At 47.6% G+C, this 18,966-nt stretch overlaps 1 protein-coding gene across 1 annotated transcript in view; it reads left to right on the top strand.

Annotated features, from left to right (window-relative positions):
* Positions 1-18,966, top strand: part of FARP1 (FERM, ARH/RhoGEF and pleckstrin domain protein 1) — a 290,345-nt gene that overhangs the window by 241,455 nt on the left and 29,924 nt on the right. Inside the window, exons 14-16 of the mRNA XM_082675754.1 lie at positions 2,278-2,465; positions 3,723-3,812; positions 4,868-5,001. Of these exons, the coding sequence (XP_082531880.1) occupies positions 2,278-2,465; positions 3,723-3,812; positions 4,868-5,001 (412 nt within the window). The remainder of the gene's footprint in view (positions 1-2,277; positions 2,466-3,722; positions 3,813-4,867; positions 5,002-18,966) is intronic.

The raw sequence follows: 18,966 nt of genomic DNA, 5'->3' as shown, positions 1-18,966 counted from the left end.
AGATTGCTATCTTCTTTGCAGTGTGTCCTGCCTTCTTGGCAGGGTGACACCTCTCCCGGAGCCCTGGTCTGTTAGCTCACCCTTCTGGCCCGCTAGGTCTACCAAACTGAAGTGTCCCCAGGGAAATTCACAAGGGCAACTGTCGACCTTTGGAGGGTGGACATGGTTGCACTCGAGTGTGTTTCCCCTTATTTTCTCCCTCGCCATGTGGCACTTGGTTTTTTATCTGCTGCTGGATGCCGTCCAGGGACTAATCAGTACTGTTTCCCCACCTGAACGCCTCCTTCAAGCTAGCCTTCTAACTGCTTTTTGTTCACGGCTCCAACTCTTTCAATGAGGAGGCGAACGCTTTTTCTGTCCCACGTCACTGCAGATTCAAGGCCCGGCATGTTCTCACTTACACTGCCTCACCTGGTCTCATACGTAGTGTGAGAGCTGAAGGTAAGCCCCCATGCTTTGCCAGATGATGGTGGACAAATAAAAGGTGACCCTCCAATAGCAACTCACAAATGCATGAAATGTTTTGATCTCCAGACAGACTGCCAGAATTTCTCTTTTCTAATTCCTCTTTGTAGTGATAACATTTTTCTTTTTGTGATTCTTTTTTTTTTAAGAGAATAGTGTAGTACCTTGAATCAATTGCAGTTATGATTGTTGTCACTATTTCTATTTGACAAGTTCCAATTCTCTCGAAATGATTGTATTCGGTTGTGCACTAGTGTCAATAAAATTGACATTTGTGAAGCAATTTCTGGCCTTTTTCTCCGGGTTTTACTGGGTCTGGTGGTGTGTGGGGTGATTGCGTCTTTGTCTCACATCAGGACTTTGTTTTAATGATGTCTACGAAAACGCAAGGAACTTAAACGGAGGGATTATTTTTTAATGCGAACTTCTGGAATCTGACTTTACCTGACATGTTCTAATCTTGTTCTTCAGGGATGATTGTACTGACCAGCAGTCAGTGGGCAGGATGTCTGCTTTCCGTTGCTTTTGTGGGCATGGTGGCTTTTCACCCGTGTGTAGGTGACACAGCTAGCTGGTCAACCTGGGACCGGGTGGGGGCTGGTGGCGGCTTCTGCAAGGTTCATTCATACTGGGATCAAGTTCATTACCCAACTCCGTCAGCTTCATTCGAGGCTGCCCTGTCTTGTGATTTCCGAGTGAATATGAATGAATCCAGAGAGAAAGGACAGAGGTCCAGAAAATGGGGGGATTCCTGGAAAACCGCACTTCCCCTTTCCTTCCGAGATCCTCGATACTGTGCTGAGTAGCCATGAGCATGAACCTGTATATTGGAAAATGGAGAAAGCGTTTATGTCGTCTTTCCCTATGATGGTAACTGACAGGACTGCAGGCTACTGGAACGTTGTTTACCCTGATCCTAGTTTTTGCAGATCTGCTTTAGAATTATAAAACTGTTGGGCAAGACACTTAGTTTAGAAGTAGATTTTGAAACATCTCATTTTATTAGTAGTTTCAAAAAGTTGAGGTATCGGTATTGGCAAAATTCTGTTGGCACAGAGTTTCATGTGCACATCATCTCATTTGGCTGACTCGGGTAATTATACATTTTCCTGTTATGTACTGTGGTATCCTTCTCAGAGGAATGATTAATTTCCTATCATTTTTTGACTCATAAAGGGGAATTATGATAATGTAATGACCTCCAGCTTTGCATTTTTAAATGATCACCTTTGCTGTAATTGTGATACTAGTGTTTCTGTCCCAAACAGTGAGAGAGACATGGAGTGACATCACCAGGTATAACAAGCTCGCTTCTGTTCTTCGTAGAATGGGGAGGTGGCTGCTTTCCCTTTCTCTACCTGTGGCCCGTTGTTCCAAGATGTAGTCTGTCCTGGGTGTCCCAAGTCCTTTAGTCTTCTATTAGAATAGCTCTATTTTCTGGTCACTTCCCACGTCTCCTTGTGATATAGACACTGTCTTTCTTGAGTAATTCTTAGAAGCTAAGGCAGTAGTTAGGAGATGAAGATCCTATTTGCAGATACACGATGCTTTTAAACTATTGTAATTATGCTCTAAGCAGAGTTCACCTTATCATTAATGACATAACTGTGTTCCACTGAATAGTATCTTTAGGATTAAGGCAGCTGCAACTTAGGGAAAAAACTAGAAAATCACGAAGGGCATCATAAGTGCGCCATATGGTAGTCAAGATTCTATAGGTTTGATTAGGTGAAAATTGTAAGTGGACGCCAGGTCCCAGAAGGAATTACTTTTTTTTTTTTCTTTTCTTTAATACTTCTCATCCCCAAACAGGCTCCCTGACTGGCAGCCCTCACCTTTCAGAGCTGTCCATCAACTCGCAGGGAGGAGCTGCGCCCACCAGCACCGTCCTGTCACCCAACCTGAGCCCCGACACCAAGCAGGCCTCCCCCTTGGTCAGCCCGTTGCTGAACGACCAGGCGGGCCCTCGGACTGACGACGAGGACGACGGCCGGAGAAAGGTGTGGGGATGGCAGGCGCTCGCCTGTTGATCTTTTGTTGTCATTTCCAGTAATACACATAACATAAAATTTACCATGTGAACCATTCTTAAGCACACCGTTCAGTGACATTCAGTGCACACATAAAATTTACCATCTGAACCATTCTTAAGCACACCGTTCAGTGACATTCAGTGCACTCACAGTGTTGTGTGACCATCATCACTATTTCCAGAACTCGGTCATCCTTCGAACAAACTCCATGCACGTTGAGCATTACCTCCCCACGCCCAGCCTCTGGAAACCACCGTTCTGCTTTCTGTCTCTGTGAACTGACTACCCTAGGCATTAACCTCGTATAAGTGGAATCATACAGTGTCTGTCCCTTTGTAATTGGTTTATGTCCTTTAGCATAATTGTCCTCCAGGTGTATCCATGTTGGTAGCGCATGTCAGAATGTCCTTCCTTTTTTAGGTTGACTAGTATTCCATTGTATGGAGACACCACATTTTGTGTATTCTTCCATCCATTGATGGACAGCTGGGTTGTTTCCTCCTCTTGTCTATTTCGTCTTAATGTGCTGGGAGCGTGGGTATACAAGTATCTGTTCTCATCTCTGCTTTGTGTGTATCCCCAGAGGTGGAATCGGTTGGACTCTTGTGGGAAGCAAGATGGTTAACAACAAGGGATTTCCTTTTAATTGTTGGTTAAAGAGAAGCAAAACCAGTGGCAGACCTGCTCTAGGGCAGTGCTGCCTGCCCGCCTAACCAATGGGCTGTAGCTGCTGTAACCCTCGTCCCTTTGGATCAGTACCCTTCGTGGTCCCACGAACGATGTAACTTCCATTTCCTGAAAGTCAATAGCACCAGCCCACGACGCCCAGGACAAAGGCTGCTGTGCTTTCTGTTTCATTCATTTCCTTGAAGCCTGCACCACTCCATTATCCTAATTAATTAGCTTTTCAGGTGCCCAGTATTGAATGAATAGTCCTCAGTGGCAGCTAACACACTCGTTCGAGGCCTTTCACTGCGGGTGGTATTTACGTGGAAGGAAACATTCCTAGGCAGTTTTCTCATCATAGAAATCCATTTTCTATCCTAGTTCCTCTCACACCAAAAAAGGAGAATAGATGAGAGTTTATTTAGCCTTGATACCAGTCAACCAAAGATCGTAAGTTAGCAGCGTATCACTGTAGTTAGGACTTGCTTATAATCAGGACATGCTTAGAGACTGTAGGCTCAAATGATTATGTCTTCTTTCTTTTAATGGATTTTGCAGAGATTTCCAACTGACAAAGCGTACTTCATCGCTAAGGAAGTCTCCACCACTGAGAGAACGTATCTGAAGGATCTCGAAGTCATCACTTCGGTATGTGTAGCGTTTCCCCTAAAGCCTTAGATGACATAATTTATCTTGCCTATACTCAGCTTTAGGAGACAAGCTGGATCTAATTAAATGTCGGGTTCTCTGACTCCAATTAAAAGAATTTTGGTTCTGGGTTGTAGAAATTAGGCAGTAATAGTATGTTTAATTTGGAATATGCTCTAAAAAGCTTTTATAACTGTGATCTTTAAGTGCAAAGGAAGGAAGTTTCTAAAGTGGAGAAATGTAAAATGAAACGTTTTACTGTCTGCCTGCACCGGTGGAGAACATTGCATGTTTTGCCCTTTATGTTTGCTTGGTGGAGACCTCAGAGGCGAAGCAGAAGCCTTGTTTTAGCTTTGCCAATAAATTGAGCCATGTCAGCAAAATCTACCCGAAAGGCTGCCTTTTATTAATCAGTCCTGTTCAGTCTTGGAAACAAATTCAAAGCATGGCAGATGACTTCACGATCCTGGATTCTGGGAAGGAGCCTAGCCCACTGGAGGTCAGTTGGAATCGCTGGGTTTCTGTGCCTCTAGGGCAGCTGTGGTGACCTGGGCAGGTGCTCAGCAGTCATTGTGGGACCCACCTGGACTTCAGGTCAGCGAGATGAGTCATGTGTGTGAAGGCAGAGGCTTCACCTCTCTGGTTCAGCCATCTTCCTGCTCAGCATTTCAGCGAAGGAGCAGAGATGGAAGTTTCTCAAGGACTAAACCAGAGGGCGTGAAGTGGTATAACTCGGCGATGACCGAGTGAGCTGGCCGTAATGGAAGTTTTGATTTCAGTATCTGCCCACTTCAGAGATTTGTCCCGACTTCCACAGTCAATTGGTAACAAACTTCAGGAAGCGGTAACGAAGAGATGGGTACTTCTTACCCCACCTAATGAAAGGAGGGAAAGCAGTAAAGCTTGAAAGCCCTTGGTGCTCTTGAAATTCTACAGACGCGGCAGGAAAGCCCTTTAGCCTCCACGCGTGGTGGGCTGCAGCGTTACGTCTGAAGAGTTGCAGACCTTCATCCTTCACCTTAACGCCTCTAAGAGTGTCCTCTTTTTATTCCCAGTGGTTTCAGAGCACAGTAAGCAAAGAGGACTCCATGCCCGAAACCTTGAAAAGTCTCATTTTCCCGAATTTTGAACCTTTGCACAAATTTCATACGAATTTTCTCAAGGAAATTGAGCAACGACTCGCCCTGTGGTGAGTACAATCCCATGTTCTGTCTCCCATCACCAACTCTTTCTTTCTGTTTCTCACGTTATTTTTATGTCGTTCCTTATAAGCAGCACCCGTGAGCTAAGATAAAGCGAGAAGCTGGCTTCAGACAAGCCAGGCTTACAGGATTTCCTGTTAAAGCTACATGTGCTAGAGCTCATCCTGGATTCTTTTTCCCTTTGGCTTACAGTTCTTCAAAATGCATGTTTTCTGATGATAATTAAATGAATACCACAGAATACAGTAATTTCTTCTGGAAGGATGATGAGGGTTATAAAGGGTAGAGGCAACAGAGGGACTTGTAGGGGTGTTGGTAACATTTTACTGGTGCTTTTTGCTTTATAGTCATTTAAGTATTATACGTCTCACGTAGCTTTCAGTATTATATTTCATGGTGTTTATAAAGAAAAATAAGAGCCCCATACACCACACACACACACATACACTTTTACCTTGAATCCCACTGCTAGGAATTTATCTTAAGGGTACATTCTAATATGTGAAATGACAAATGGCAAAGAGAGCCGTGGCAGAATTAAAAGATTGGAACTGATCTAAGTATCCAGGAAGAGCAGGCTGGCTAAAAATAATGTTAAGTCTGTTTATTAAATACCATATAAAAGATTGATATGTGAGTGCAAAAATTCAGGAAAAATTGTCTGTACTATAGAATGCAAAGTCTGATGTACCCTTGGCCTAAAGTGGAGTCTTTTATAGAAAATTCTTTTTCTAAAAATTATTTATTTGGTTGCGCCGGGCCTTAGTTGCAGCTCGTGGGCTCCTTAGTTGCAGCACGCGGGCTTCTTAGTTCGGCTCCAGGGCTCCCTAGTTGCGGCTCGCCGGCTCCTTAGTTGCAGGAGGTGGGCTCCTTAGTTGTGGCATGCAAACTCTTAGTTGTGGCACTAAGAGTGTGGGATCTAGTTGCCTGACCAGGGATTGAACCCAGGCCCCCTGCATTGGGAGCACGGCGTCTCATCCACTGCACCACCAGGGACGTACCCTATAGAAAATTCTTATGGGGTTTTTTTTTAAAAAGACGTGTGTAGAAACATGAGGAGTTGTCTATCTACTAAACACACATTTGAAAAATGCCAGGAGATGATAGCAGACATTTTCTGCTATGTTTCGGGTGGAAATGGAACCCACTGTTTACTGTATCCATCCTCACTACAGGTGAGTTTGGTTCAGAGTGGTCTCGTGGGTGTTCAGTGACTGTTAGGGCCTGCAGGAGCCCTGGACGAGGTGGTCCTGCCCCAGGTGATTCCAAGCACGAGATTCAGGCACCAGTTAACAGGTTCGCAGAGCTGCTCCCTGTGTTGGGAAGCAGATGTGCTCAGACGTCTGACTTTGTATGTTTTTTATACCTGGAGATAATTCAAGTGCAGCTCTCTTTGCTGTGATAGAAGGAAGTAGGAGACTTCACTCAGATGCCCCCGGGAGGGGAGCACAGCCAGGATGGAGAAAGAGCAGGGCGAAAATCAGCTTAACTGAAGATGGGGAAAGACTGAAAATGCCAGTTTAGAGTCTGTGCTATGAATGCAAGAGAAATACCACTTTTTGAAATTAAAAAAAAAAATTCTACAAAATCTAACTTTACCTTCCCAAAATTTACTGGAAGCCTTTCGATTGTGTTCTGCCATATCGTCTCCTCATTCATACAAAGTTGAATGATGCTTTCATAATGGAGTCAAAGACCTTCCAGCTCTGGAGAAACCAATTAACAGTTCATTTTCTGGCCAGTGAGATGTGTATTAATATAGTCTTCCTATAGGCTCAGAGCATCTTGAGATGGTATCACTAGAGCAGTTTTGGTCCACATGGCAGTTGATTTAAATAAGGTTGGGGACGGCTTCCCGGGTGGCGTAGTGGTTAAGAATCCGCCTGCCAATGCAGGGGACACGGGTTCAAGCCCTGGTCCGGGAAGATCCCACATGCCGCGGAGCAACTAAGCCCACGTGCCACAGCTACTGAGCCTGCGCTCTAGGGCCCGTGTGCCACAGCTGCTGAGCCCACGTGCCACGGCTGCTGAAGCCCGCACGCCTAGAGCCTGTGCTCCGCAACAAGAGAAGCCATCGCAATGAGAAGCCCGCGCACCGCAACGAAGAGTAGCCCCCACAACTAGAGAAAGCCCGCGCGCAGCAACGCAGACCCAGTGCAGCCAAAAATAAATAAACAAGTAAATTTTTAAAAATAAAATAAATGAATAAGACTGGGGCGGTCACACACAGGAGATGTCCTCCGCCGGCAGCACCCTGGCAGCCCAGCATGGGGGCTTGCGCTAGCTGCTGCTGTCACTGGCAGAACAGCCGTTTCTTTGGTTCTTGTCCTCTCAAGAGAAAGAATTCAGACGAGAGGCATAGAGCAGTTTTAAGTAGCAAGAGTTTTGTTAAAGCAAAAGTATGCTCCTGAGAAAAGGACAAGAGTGGGCTGTCTGGAAACCAGAAGCAGTCCCATAGTGGGGATAGGGTTGGGTTTTTTAGAGCAGTGGTCCCTCCCTGTGTCCTGCGTCATCTGACTGACAAGTTGATGGACAGCTTTAGGTTATATTACTTCTCCCTTAGTGCGCAGGTGCTTACCCATAAGCACCGAAGTGAAACAGGGTGTGGGGGGGCGGGGGGAGGAACAAAAACTGCAATGCTAATTTATTATAATTACAGCATAACGAACCCCGCCCTGTTACTCTGAGTCACCTTTTGGGTCTTGGTGCGCCTGCACCAACCTGTTCTGGCAGTTCTATCTTGCTTGGTCCTGATACGGCTGGAAACTTAGCGGTGGTCCTTCACCACAAGAGGGAGGACCTCTGGGCATGTTCTGATCACCAGTGTCCAGATGGGGGAGGGAAAGATGATCCCCATCCAGGACGGGGCAGGGACCTGCTCGTGTCTGACTACCTAGCACTGCCACCAGAGAACTTGGGAGAGCTGTATGAAACATTTCATTCTAGGAATGACGCCATGCTCTTGGACTTACCTGTGACCATAAATCTTTAGCCCTTATCTGTGAAAAGATATCCAATGGCTTAAAAAGCACCTGCTGTCATTTATTTCCCATAGAATTTTCAGTAGCATATCGTTCAGAGATCTACAATTTTATTCATGTTTTCCATGAAGATACCAGAAGCTCAAAGCTAAAGAGAGAGCAGATCGTCCATACGCAGCTCAGTTGACTTGACCTTCAGTAGCCTTACAACAGTGGACCCACACCAAACTGATGAGAGTCAGTTATTGGGAGTCGTTGTAAAAGCCTGCCGTTAAGTTCAGCTGATCAGTTCCTCAAGGGCATGATGAGGAAGACCTGGCTCGGCAGGGACTCGGGGCAAAAGGTTGAGTGTGAATGAGTTTAGTGTGAGCCAATAGAATAACAGAGAGAGATCAGCGTCTGTCGGATCTGTAGCTCTCGATATCGGCTGCTCATTAAGATCACCTAGAACCTTTAAAAAAAAAATCTTGATAACCAGGCAGAGCTCCAGACGGTTGTATCAGAATCTCTTGAGAGGTGGGCCCTAAGCATCAGTAGTTCCTAAAGCTTCCCAGGTGATTATTCCAACGTGCAGCCAAGGTCAAGAACCTCTTCCGTAGACTCTGCCTCATTAGAAGGAGACCAGAGCATGGGAAAGGATTGCCCCTTGAAACTTGAAGGCTCTGAGCCCCGTCAGAATACCGTACCCGATTCGGAGTTTCACGTTTGAGATGGGATAAGAGTAGAATGCATTCCATTTTTTAAAAATTGTTGGAAGTATGGGCATTTGGCCTAAAAGGGAGAAGATTCTGGAAACTAGGATGGCCCTTCTCAGGCTGGTTGTATGAAAGAGGGGCATCGGCATCCTCTTCATTGTACCAGAGGACAACATTTAAACAAAGGAGTGACTTTCCAAAGAGGCGCCTTGTGTCCGAGTGTAGAAAAGGGTTTCCTCACAGTAAGTGCGGCTTGGTGATGAGAGGCTGCCCTATGAGGTAATGAGCTCCTCTGCCTCGGGGTTTCTTGAGCTGAGGTTGCCCATTTCCAGAAGGTACTTATCTATTGGGCGAAACCCCAAAGCTGGCAGGGCATCAGGGTCACCTGAGGTTGATGGGCCAGGGAAGTTTTGAAAAAATACAGACTGCCAGGCCCCACCTGGCCCTCCTTAATTAGAACGTTGGGGTCAGACCCAGAAATTTGCATTTTAAATTGCTTCTTGAGATGACCATGATGAACGACTTTTCTGAAACAACTGTTGTAGACTGCCTGTGACACACTGGAGATTCTCTGATTCCTTGGTTTGCATTTGGCACATAACTCTGGTTTCTTCTATGAGCAGTGACTGAATGAGTGAATGAATGAGGGCATGCGTGAGCCAGGTGGGTGGGGGAGTGAGCTGGTGAGTGTCAGGCTTCGCCCGCTGGGGACTCGCGGTCTCAGAGGAGGAGGCAGGCTTGTGGGGCAAGGAAGGCCAGGCCCTCTCGTGGATGAGTGGGCCATGTCCAGTGTGGGCAGAGGGCGTCACTGGCCAGTGCTGTCTTGGAGGACACGTGGGCCATTAATGCCCACGCAGAAGAGGCAAGCCATGAGCAAATATGTTCAATGAGAAGAATGGATCACATGGAGTTTATTAAGAAAGGAGTTTGCTCCGGGTTACTGACTGACAGACTCGTGTGTGTGTGTGTGTGTGTGTGTGTATTGATACTCTGCGATGGGAGACGTGGCCTGGCTCACATGGCGTGGGATGGCTGTGCCTGCGTCCTCCATCACGCCACCTGAGGGCCACATCCAGCTGTCTGTGACCTTGCACGGCCTCGTTTCCTCACCTGTAAGGTGTGGGGTGCAGTCTCCACTTCACAGGGCCATCACACCAACTAAATGGGACAGTGTCTGTAAAGGGCTTGATGTCCTGTCCCACACAGAAAAAGGTGGGGAAGACGGACCATTTTTTATGTTTTTAATATTTTTTATCCATTTTTTAAAATTGTTTAATACTTACCCATTCACTCATTCATTCATTTTGGCTGCCCCAGATCTTAGTTGCAGCGTGCGGACTCTTAGTTGCGGTATGCAGCATCTAGTTCCCCGACCAGGGATCGAACCCAGGCCCCCTGCATTGGGAGCGTGGAGTCTTACCCACTGGACCACCAGGGAAGTCCCCAGACCCTTTTTTAATGTAAACTTCTATAAATCGAAATCTTAGATTTAGAGAAAAGTTGCCATGAGGATAGAATTTCTGCACACTCCTCTCCCCTACCCTCCTACTGACGTCAACTTCTTACATCACTGGGCACGTTCGTCAAAACTAAGGAACCAGTGTTGGTTCTATTAAAAAGCGAAATTTGAGTGAGTAAATTTTAAAGGTCTGATTGGCTTTTTTAGACGATTCATGAACGGGCAGCCTTCCATCTAGCTAGTAGAGAGGAGCTCCGAGGAGCTCCAGGAGGGGAACGGTCATGAAAGGCAAAACAAGGAATAAAAACCATTATTTCGGACGTAGGTAACCTACCTGGGGGACAGAAGGGGTCTGTGTGGCAGGTGACCTCATCTTCGTTTGGGAATTGAGAGGGCCCACGTGCCAGATGACCTCATTGGTGCTGACCGGAAAATTCCTGACTGACTGGCGAGGATTACATTCCTGGGGGAGGTTGTAACTGCAGTTAGGTTAGGTATTAGGTCTTGGTTTTAGCCCAAGTAACTCCACTTTGGACCTGTCCTTTCTCTCTTAACACTACATTATTATCCACTAAACTCCAGACTTTATTCAGTAATAATGTTTTTAATTATTGTTAATAGAAGTCTAAAGTTTACAGCGCACCTCAGGGTCCCCCAGATTTGGGGCTTAAATATCACAGCCACCATGCCTTTCTTTGCAGGCCTAAGTTAGGTTGTCATATACTTCCATCAGCAGTGGCAAATCATAGGGCAGAAAAATTACCAGGAAGTTTTCCCAAATGATTCGACCGGACCCCAGCTGAGTAAACACACCTGCCCCTGTCCAAATGGTGCGTGCTCCTAAGTCAACACACCTGAGAAGAGGCTGGACCCTTTCGTTCTAGCCCAAGCCCAAGTTGCCCTGTTTCTTCAAAAACAAGGAAACAGAACAGGTTTGGTGACTTCTGAAAACATGCAGAACGCTTTTCCTTTTGAAAGCAAGGACGTTTTACTCAGTTGTTCAAATGCATTCAGAGAAAGCCACTAAAGGTCTTTGGTCTTTGGGCAGGAACCCCAGATTCCAGCCCTGAAATGACTGACAGGTGCTGAGGACAAACTGGCCAAGTCGTTCCCCAGAGATGGATGCAGACCTGCCCTGGAACAGTGCGTCTTGGTGGTTCTGCCGGGGACGGAACTCGGCTGACAGCTGGCGGGGAGCTGGGACCCAAGGAGGGGCATGCAAGGAGGCACTCGGCGTTGGCTGTGGGCACACAGCTTCGAAGAAGGATCAGCTGGGTTTCTTTTTTTAGAAGAACCTTGAGGTAGCGTCGTCGCTTGGTAGGAGAGCAGAAGTTCAGGCAAGAGGGCTGGAAAGACCCCCATGTGGAAATTCACCAAGTCTCAGGGCTCGTGGGACAAAGGGGAAGCTAAGGGGAAGTCCCTGGAGCTTTGAGCCTGGCTGACTGGGAGGATGGTCGTGAAATTAAGAGCAACATGGAAGAAGAAAAGGGAAAAAGCAAGTAAAGTGGAGGGAAGAGGGGCTTGCACATCAATTTCGAGGGGTCAGTAATGAAACCGTACAGGCAGTTGGAAACGCCAGTCTCCGACTTGGGAAAGAAATCAGACACAGTGGTGTAGATGTGGAAATTATCCACAAGAAGAATCAGATCTTTAAGGAAGAGAATGTTGAGACAAAAGAGAGCCAGGGAGGGCTTCCCTGGTGGCGCAGTGGTTGAGAGTCCGCCTGCCGATGCAGGGGACATGGGTTCGTGCCCCGGTCCGGGAAGATCCCACATGCCGCGGAGCGGCTGGGCCCGTGAGCCATGGCCGCTGAGCCTGCGCATCCGGAGCCTGTGCTCCGCAACGGGAGAGGCCACAACAGTGAGGGGCCCGCATACCGCAAAAAAAAAAAAAAAAAAAAAGAGCCAGGGACAGAATCTTGTTGAATACACTTTGGGGGGCACCTTTCTATAATCATGGCTTATGGCAGAGCAAGAGCCAGCAAAGGAAGCTGGAGAAGCCACCAGAGATTTGAAGAAAGAATGAGAGGGCGGGGGTGGAGGGTGCCAGAGGGGAGCGTGGTTTGGAGAGTGAGGCCCAGGGGGCAGAGATGGTTTGAGGCTCCCCAGGGTGCAGGTGCTGCCTCAGGATGCTGGGGGCTTCTGTGGGGAGGAGAGATGGGACGGTGTCCACGAGGGATCGGGTGTGCACGCAGAGCGGAAAGGAGGCTCCTCTTCCGGGGCTGTGGCAGTCTTGCAGGCTGCGATGAGCTTCCCTGGCGGAGTGGTTCTGTCTCACCGTGGCCGAGCTTGAAGTGGAGTGGAGATGACTGAATGGGTGAGAAGATCGTTTGTATCCGCCCCCAAAAGTGGAACATCTTTACATAAAGAAGCACCAGTGAACCGTCATAGAACAAAAGTGAATAGAATATTTTTCTTATCATCCTACCAGCTCTGGGTATCATTGAGAGAAAAACGTAGGGATTCCTCAAAAAAGTCAGTACAGAATTACCATGTGATCCAGGAGTTCCACTCTTAGGTATCTACTCAAAAGATTTGAAAGAAAGAACTCAAAACAGATAACTCATGCATCCGTGTTCGTAATAGCATTATTCACAATAGCCAAAAGGTAGAAACAACCTGATGGCCATTGACATGTGAATGGATAAACCCAATGTGGTCGATCTATGCGATGGAATATTATTCAGCCTTTAGAAGGAAGGACAGTCTGACACCTGCTACGACGTGGATGAACCTTAAAGGCATTATACTAAGTGAAGTAAAAGCCAGGACAAATACTACATGATTCCAATTCTGGGAAGCACCTAGAGTAGTCAATTCATGGAGATGGAAAAGAGAATGGTGGCTGCCAGGGGCTGGGTAGAGGGAAATGGGGAGTTAGTGTTCAGGGGATATGGAACCTCAGTTTGGAAAGATGAAAAAGTTCTAGAGAAGCCTGGTGCTGGTGGTTGCACCGCAATGTGACTGTACTTGGTGCCACTGAACTGTACACCTAAAAAATAGTTTTGAAGGGAAATGCTAGGTTGTATATATATAGCCACAACTTTTTCAAAATAGCAAAAGGAAAGTCACAGGGAATCCAGGGCAGGATAAGACCAGAGCCTTCAAAACAGTGCCTTGCACATGAGGGCCACCACGCCTGTGGGTTCTCTGCGGGCACTGCCAAGTGCTTCCCTGAATTAACTTACTGGAACCTCACGGAGGGTGGCAGGTGCGTCTGCTGATTGAATTGCCTCCATTCTGACCCAGTCAGCCTTCGCAGCCAGGCCTGGATGGGTTAAATTGAACATAAGACCTCCGTTTAAAGCTAAAATGGTACCTAAGCTGAGAGCTCAGCTCTTGTCATCTTACTGATTCAGAACGCTGTTGAGGGTGGGTGGGGCTTACCTGTCCAGGTGCCTTTCATCTGAAGGCGGACCTCGCAGTGCCAAGTCTCGCTTCTCGGCATCTTCCTCATCCTTGGAGGCTCTTTTCATCTCCCATTATAGTTTCCGTTCGTGGCCCCACAGCTCTGTGAGGTCCATGGGCTTTATTTTAAACAGGTAGGGAAGTAAAAACGGGCTTTTTTACCTTTCTTAAGTGACCCTGTGAGGGGTGTGGTGAGCGATCATCCCAGCTGGTCAGGTGCTGTGCTTTGATTCTGAGGTGGAGACCTTTGATGTTAATTAACACACTGCCTTCTCTGACCTGTGTTTGAACTTGGGATCATCATGGGAAATGCAGAAAGGAGCCCTGTGACCGGACAGCCTGTTGTCATGAGCCTGTACGCCTGAGGGTCCTGTAAGCAGGGTGCGCAGAGACCCTGTTCTTCTTACCAGCCCCTGGGGGCTGCAGTGGCCACCACTCCCAAAGGCAGCTAGCTCGCCCTTCCCTCAGAGCAGTTTCGCACAGCATCCTCTCTCGAGAGGGGTAGCATCCTCTTGTGGTTGAGGCAGGAGCACGAGCCTGTACCACACACGTGCGCATGCCTCCCCCCGCTTTCAACCCAGAGAAACACACGTGCACATGCCTCCCCCTCCCCTCCCTTGAACCCGGAGAGTCTGCCCCCCACGCTTCATCTCTGGATCACCGAGGATGGACCGGACCCTGGCCACCATGCTTTGGAGAGGTCGCCAGTGGCTGCTGGTTCCTGCCACACCGTGCACCACTGGCTGGCTTTGCCCCTGCAGGTAGTTTATGTGAAATGAACGCTTTGGTTCCCCCCAAAGTTGATGTTGATGGACCGTTTCCCACATCCACATAAGGAAAGGCTCTGATTTCTATGATATTTTGTTGTTGCCCAAGATCAAAATATTTGTAAAGGTTGACTGCGGAGAACGCCTGTAATTGTCTCACGGAGTAATCATTCGCGCCCCACACGCTTTCTTCATGGCTGAATAATTCTTACGGGCGGCGGGCTCCTGTCTTCGCCATGGTGCACTTAGTGCTGGCAATGACAGCTTTACTCTTTGAGAATAAAATCAGCTGCGGTGCCTTGTCTCTTGGAACGTTCTTGTCTGATGTGGAATCCCACTGCCTCGCAGCCTTGACGTGCTCCCAGCGTTCCAGCCGTCGTGAGTTTTTGTCATGAGCAGGAAGTTAGGGTGATGACCCCTCATGTCAGGAATCCTGAGTCACTCTTGAATCCAGCAAAGTCGATTAACTGCATTGATTTTTCCACCTGTAAAATTGACTTAGCCCGGTTCAGACGCCGTGGTTCCTCCCTCCCTCCTTCCCCGCTAACCTCCGGCTCTCCTCCTCTGACTTCCCGAGACAGTTACTGGTCGCCCGCCCCTCACGGTTCACCTGGAAGCTCAGCTGCTGACGCGCACGTCTTAGCATCTGCCGAGACGGTCGTCTCCTCGGGGGAGGCGGGGGAGCTATTCCTGTGTCCCTTAGACTAGGGTGGAACTCGGGTGGTATTTGCCTGTCTGAACACATGTATGACTTCTCGTTGGTAAACTGCATCACAGCTCTTGCTAAGACTCATTTTTTGTTGTGATTTTAAATCCTTTTATGCCTCATCTTCCTCACGGATTCTGAGACAGTTCACAAACGGAAAACAATGTAAGACAAGGATAAACGAGGACATCTAAAGCTGCACTGTCCCGTGCGGTCGCCACTAGCCACTTGGAGCGGTTTGTTTAAAATAATTTAAATTAAAAATTCAGTTTCTCGGTAACACGAGTCACATCTCAAGGGCTATGAGTCCCATGCGGCTGGTGGCTACGTATTGGACAGCAGACATGAAAGACATTTCCATCATCACAGAAAGTACTTTTTCACAGCATTGGGAGGTACAAACTATGGGGTGTAAGATAGGCTACAGGGATGTATTGTATAACACGGGGAATATAGCCAAATGTTTTGTAATAACTGTAAATGGAGTGTAAGCTTTAAAAGTCGTATTTAAACACAAAAGAATGAATAGTACTCATGACACCAAACACAAGGACCACCACACAGTAGGTGCTCAAAATACAAATCAAATTCCTGAAAATGGCTTGGTTTCCTCCGGGGTAGATCTTGTAGGTTATTAAATTTGTCTGTTGTTATGTTTCAAAGACCCGAAGCAGAAGGAGGCCTGACGGATGAGGATGGGCAGTGCTCTTACACTTAGAAAACCAGTATTCACAGTGCAGTGTTTGTGGCATAATATTAATAATAAACTTCCATTAGTGAGCACTTGTTACATGCAGACTCTTCAGGTACCTTATACCATTGCCAGGTTGGCATTATGAGTCAAACTAGAATGACCACTCTGCTTTTCCCACTTGATCTTCAGAATCAGGGGTTGGCAAACTACAGCCTGTGGCCAGATCTGCTCTGCCCCCTGTGTGTGTTAATAAAGTTTTATTTAGAACACAGCTGTGCCCGTCCTTTTCCCTGTCGTCTGCGGCTGCTTTGGTGCGCCATCAGCAGAGTTGAGTAGTTGGGACAGAGCTCGGATGGCCTGCAAAGCCTACAGTACTTACTCTCTGGCTCTTTACAGAAGCAGCTTGCCGATTCTTGGTGAAAAAGAATTTCCCCGGGTGTAGGTGTTGTTTTTCCCATTTTATGACTGGGAAAATGAGGCTCAGAGAGGTCAGACACCTTGCTCATGGCCACACAGCTCTTAAGTGACAGAGGCATGACGTGGACTTAGGTCTGAGCTGACCCGTCGTTGGCGTCTTTGAAGCTGTGTTGTCGAAGCACAGGGTTTTAAACACCTGGAAGGGGGCTGGGACAGCGTCTGCCATGACTCCTCATTCTTCAGAGGAGAGCTTGAGAGCACGGCCCACCCTTGGCCACATGGCAGAAGCCGGCAGAGCCCCATTCAGCACCCTGGTCTCCAGAATTGTGTCCTTCCTTCCCGCTCTGGCTCCGGGAGATCAGCACCGCTGACCCTTCTGCCCCGAGCACTCTCCAGTGGTATTTGTCCTCCTCTCGAAAGTGGCAGGAAGCTCGTGGCATCTGGTCAACGCTCGCCCTATGGTGACTTTGTCTGCAGAAGTATCGCCTTTGGGTCTAGAGTCTGAGAAGATGGATTTGAATTTTTTCTAATTCTAGAGTTTTTACGGCAAGATGGTCACTTTTGTTTGTTCAGCAAATATTTACTGTGCCCTTACTGTGTATTAGGCACCGTTCTCAGCGTTCAGTGAACCAAACAGGCCACAGTTCCCGTGCTTTGAGAGCTCGTGTTCCAGTTACATCTCTCCCTGTGCCCTGCACCGAGGAGGCAGCCAGCAGCAGCTGAAAAGACCTGGAAGCAGAGCCCGGGCAGAGCTCCAGAGCTCCTGTTCTGTTTTCTACTCATGCCAAGAGACCATTGGGCATCTGACCCTTTTCCAGAACCGAAACCGTCAGTATTCTAGAGGTGTTAAAAAAAAAAAAAAAAGGACCATAGATATGTAAAGTAAAACACCTTGCACGTCTACAGTATCTTTCAAAGCATTTTCCCTTAAATTGTCTCCTTTGACAATCCAAACAGGATGGTGGGCCTACCCCCATCTCTATGCCTATGGAAAATAAGGCTCTGAAAGGGAAGTGCCTTGCCAGAAGTTGTTCAGTGTAAAGTTAGGGAGGACCACACCCCACTTCTTTTTTTTTTATATAGATTTACTTTATAACTTGTTTTTATTTTTTGACTGCGTTGGGTCTTCATTGCTGCGTGCAGGCTTTCTCTAGTTGCGGCGAGCGGGGGTACTCTTTTTTTTTTTTTTTTTTTGCGGTACGCGTGCCTCTTACTGTTGTGGTCTCTCCTGTTGCGGAGCACAGGCTCCGGACGCGCAGGTTCAGCGGCCATGGCTCATGGGCCCAGCCGCTCCGTGGCACATGGGATCTTCCCGGACCGGGGCACGAACCCACGTCCCCTGCATCAGCAGGAGGACTCTCAACCACTGCGCCACCAGGGAAGCCCAGCGGGCTACTCTTCGTTGCGGTGCACGGGCTTCTCATTGCAGTGGCTTCTCTTGTTGCAGAGCATGGGCTCTAGGCACGCCGGATTCAGTAGTTGTGGCACGTGGGCTTCAGTAGTTGTGGCTGACGAGCTCTAGAGCGCAGGCTCAGCAGTTGTGGCGCACAGGCTGAGTTGCTCTGCGGCGTGTGGGATCTTCCCGGGCCAGGGCTCGAACCCGTGTCCCCTGCATTGGCAGGCGGATTCTTAACCACTGCGCCACCAGGGAAGCCCCACACCCCACTTCTCACTTTCCCTGGAGCCCGTGAACCAGGAGGCAGAAGCAGTAGCTGTTAGCTTATTCGCTGGTGTTCTGTCTAGAGCAGTGCTCTCCAGTGGAACTGTGGTGATGGAGATACTCTGTCCGCCTTGTTCAATGCAACAGCCATTAGCCACCTGCGGCTCTTGAGCCCTTGAAATAGGGCTCGTGTGCCTGAGAAATTGAATTTTTAAATTTTATTTTAAGTAAAGTTAAAATTTAAATAACCATATGTGGATACTGTATTGGACAGCACAGTTTTGGAGATGTAAAGGGGAGGAACTCTGAGTGGAAGACAGACAGTGGACGCAGTCTGCCTTTCGCATTAGGACCGAATGCCCCACCATCCACTTTCTTAGAAATCAGAGTCATTGATTTAAAACGCAAGACTCCAAGGCGGTTCTCTGACCCCTCCGCTCCCTGCTTCAGGCAGATCAGGGCTACTTCTCTTGTGTAAAAGCTTTTGTTTGAAGAAGATTTTCATTGGTTTTAAAAAGAAGACTGTGCAAAAAGGCTTTAAAATCATTACTCTCAAAATAAGCAGTGAAACTCACTGGAGACAAGGCAGCGTGATCTACCTGGAAAACAGCTTGGAAGAAATACACAGTGGAAGGAAGTTAGAACAAGATACGGATCATGGGTGTACCGTGCGGGGGGGGGAACGTGTGTACACTTTTTTTTATATAAATTTATTTAAAATTTAAAATTTCATCTTTGTTTCAAAGGCAAGAAAGACACTGTGATCTTCCCACTATATTCTGCCCTGACTCAGCTTCCCACTGTCTGCCTAGGGTTCCGGGGACAGCAGTGGTTGGTGACTGTTTCCTTTTAACACATGAGTAAAATTGCCTGTTCTCAGGCGTAGGCAGGAGTTATTTTTCTTGGATTATCTGCTGTATTCCTGACGGTTATCAGTCCACTGGGCTTTAAGAGCAAGCTACTTTTTTTAGAAAAACAAATGACTTTTCCAGTTGCCTGAATCGCAGGTGGGTTTCTGCTGGGAAACACTTGAGAGCACTCGCCAGGTGCTTATGAGTTTGAAACGGCCTTTCTGTTGTGCTGCGTTTTAATACGTGGCCGTTAACAGTACTGAACCCGGGTCTCATCTGGGTGCTGTCAGGCCTGTCTATGAGTGGGCTGTAACT

The sequence above is a fragment of the Grampus griseus genome (assembly GCF_964374135.1).
Source record: "Grampus griseus genome assembly, chromosome: 18".
Taxonomy (NCBI): domain Eukaryota; kingdom Metazoa; phylum Chordata; class Mammalia; order Artiodactyla; family Delphinidae; genus Grampus; species Grampus griseus.
The sequence above is the reverse complement of the archived record's forward strand: the minus strand, read 5'-3'. Positions and strand labels throughout refer to the sequence as shown.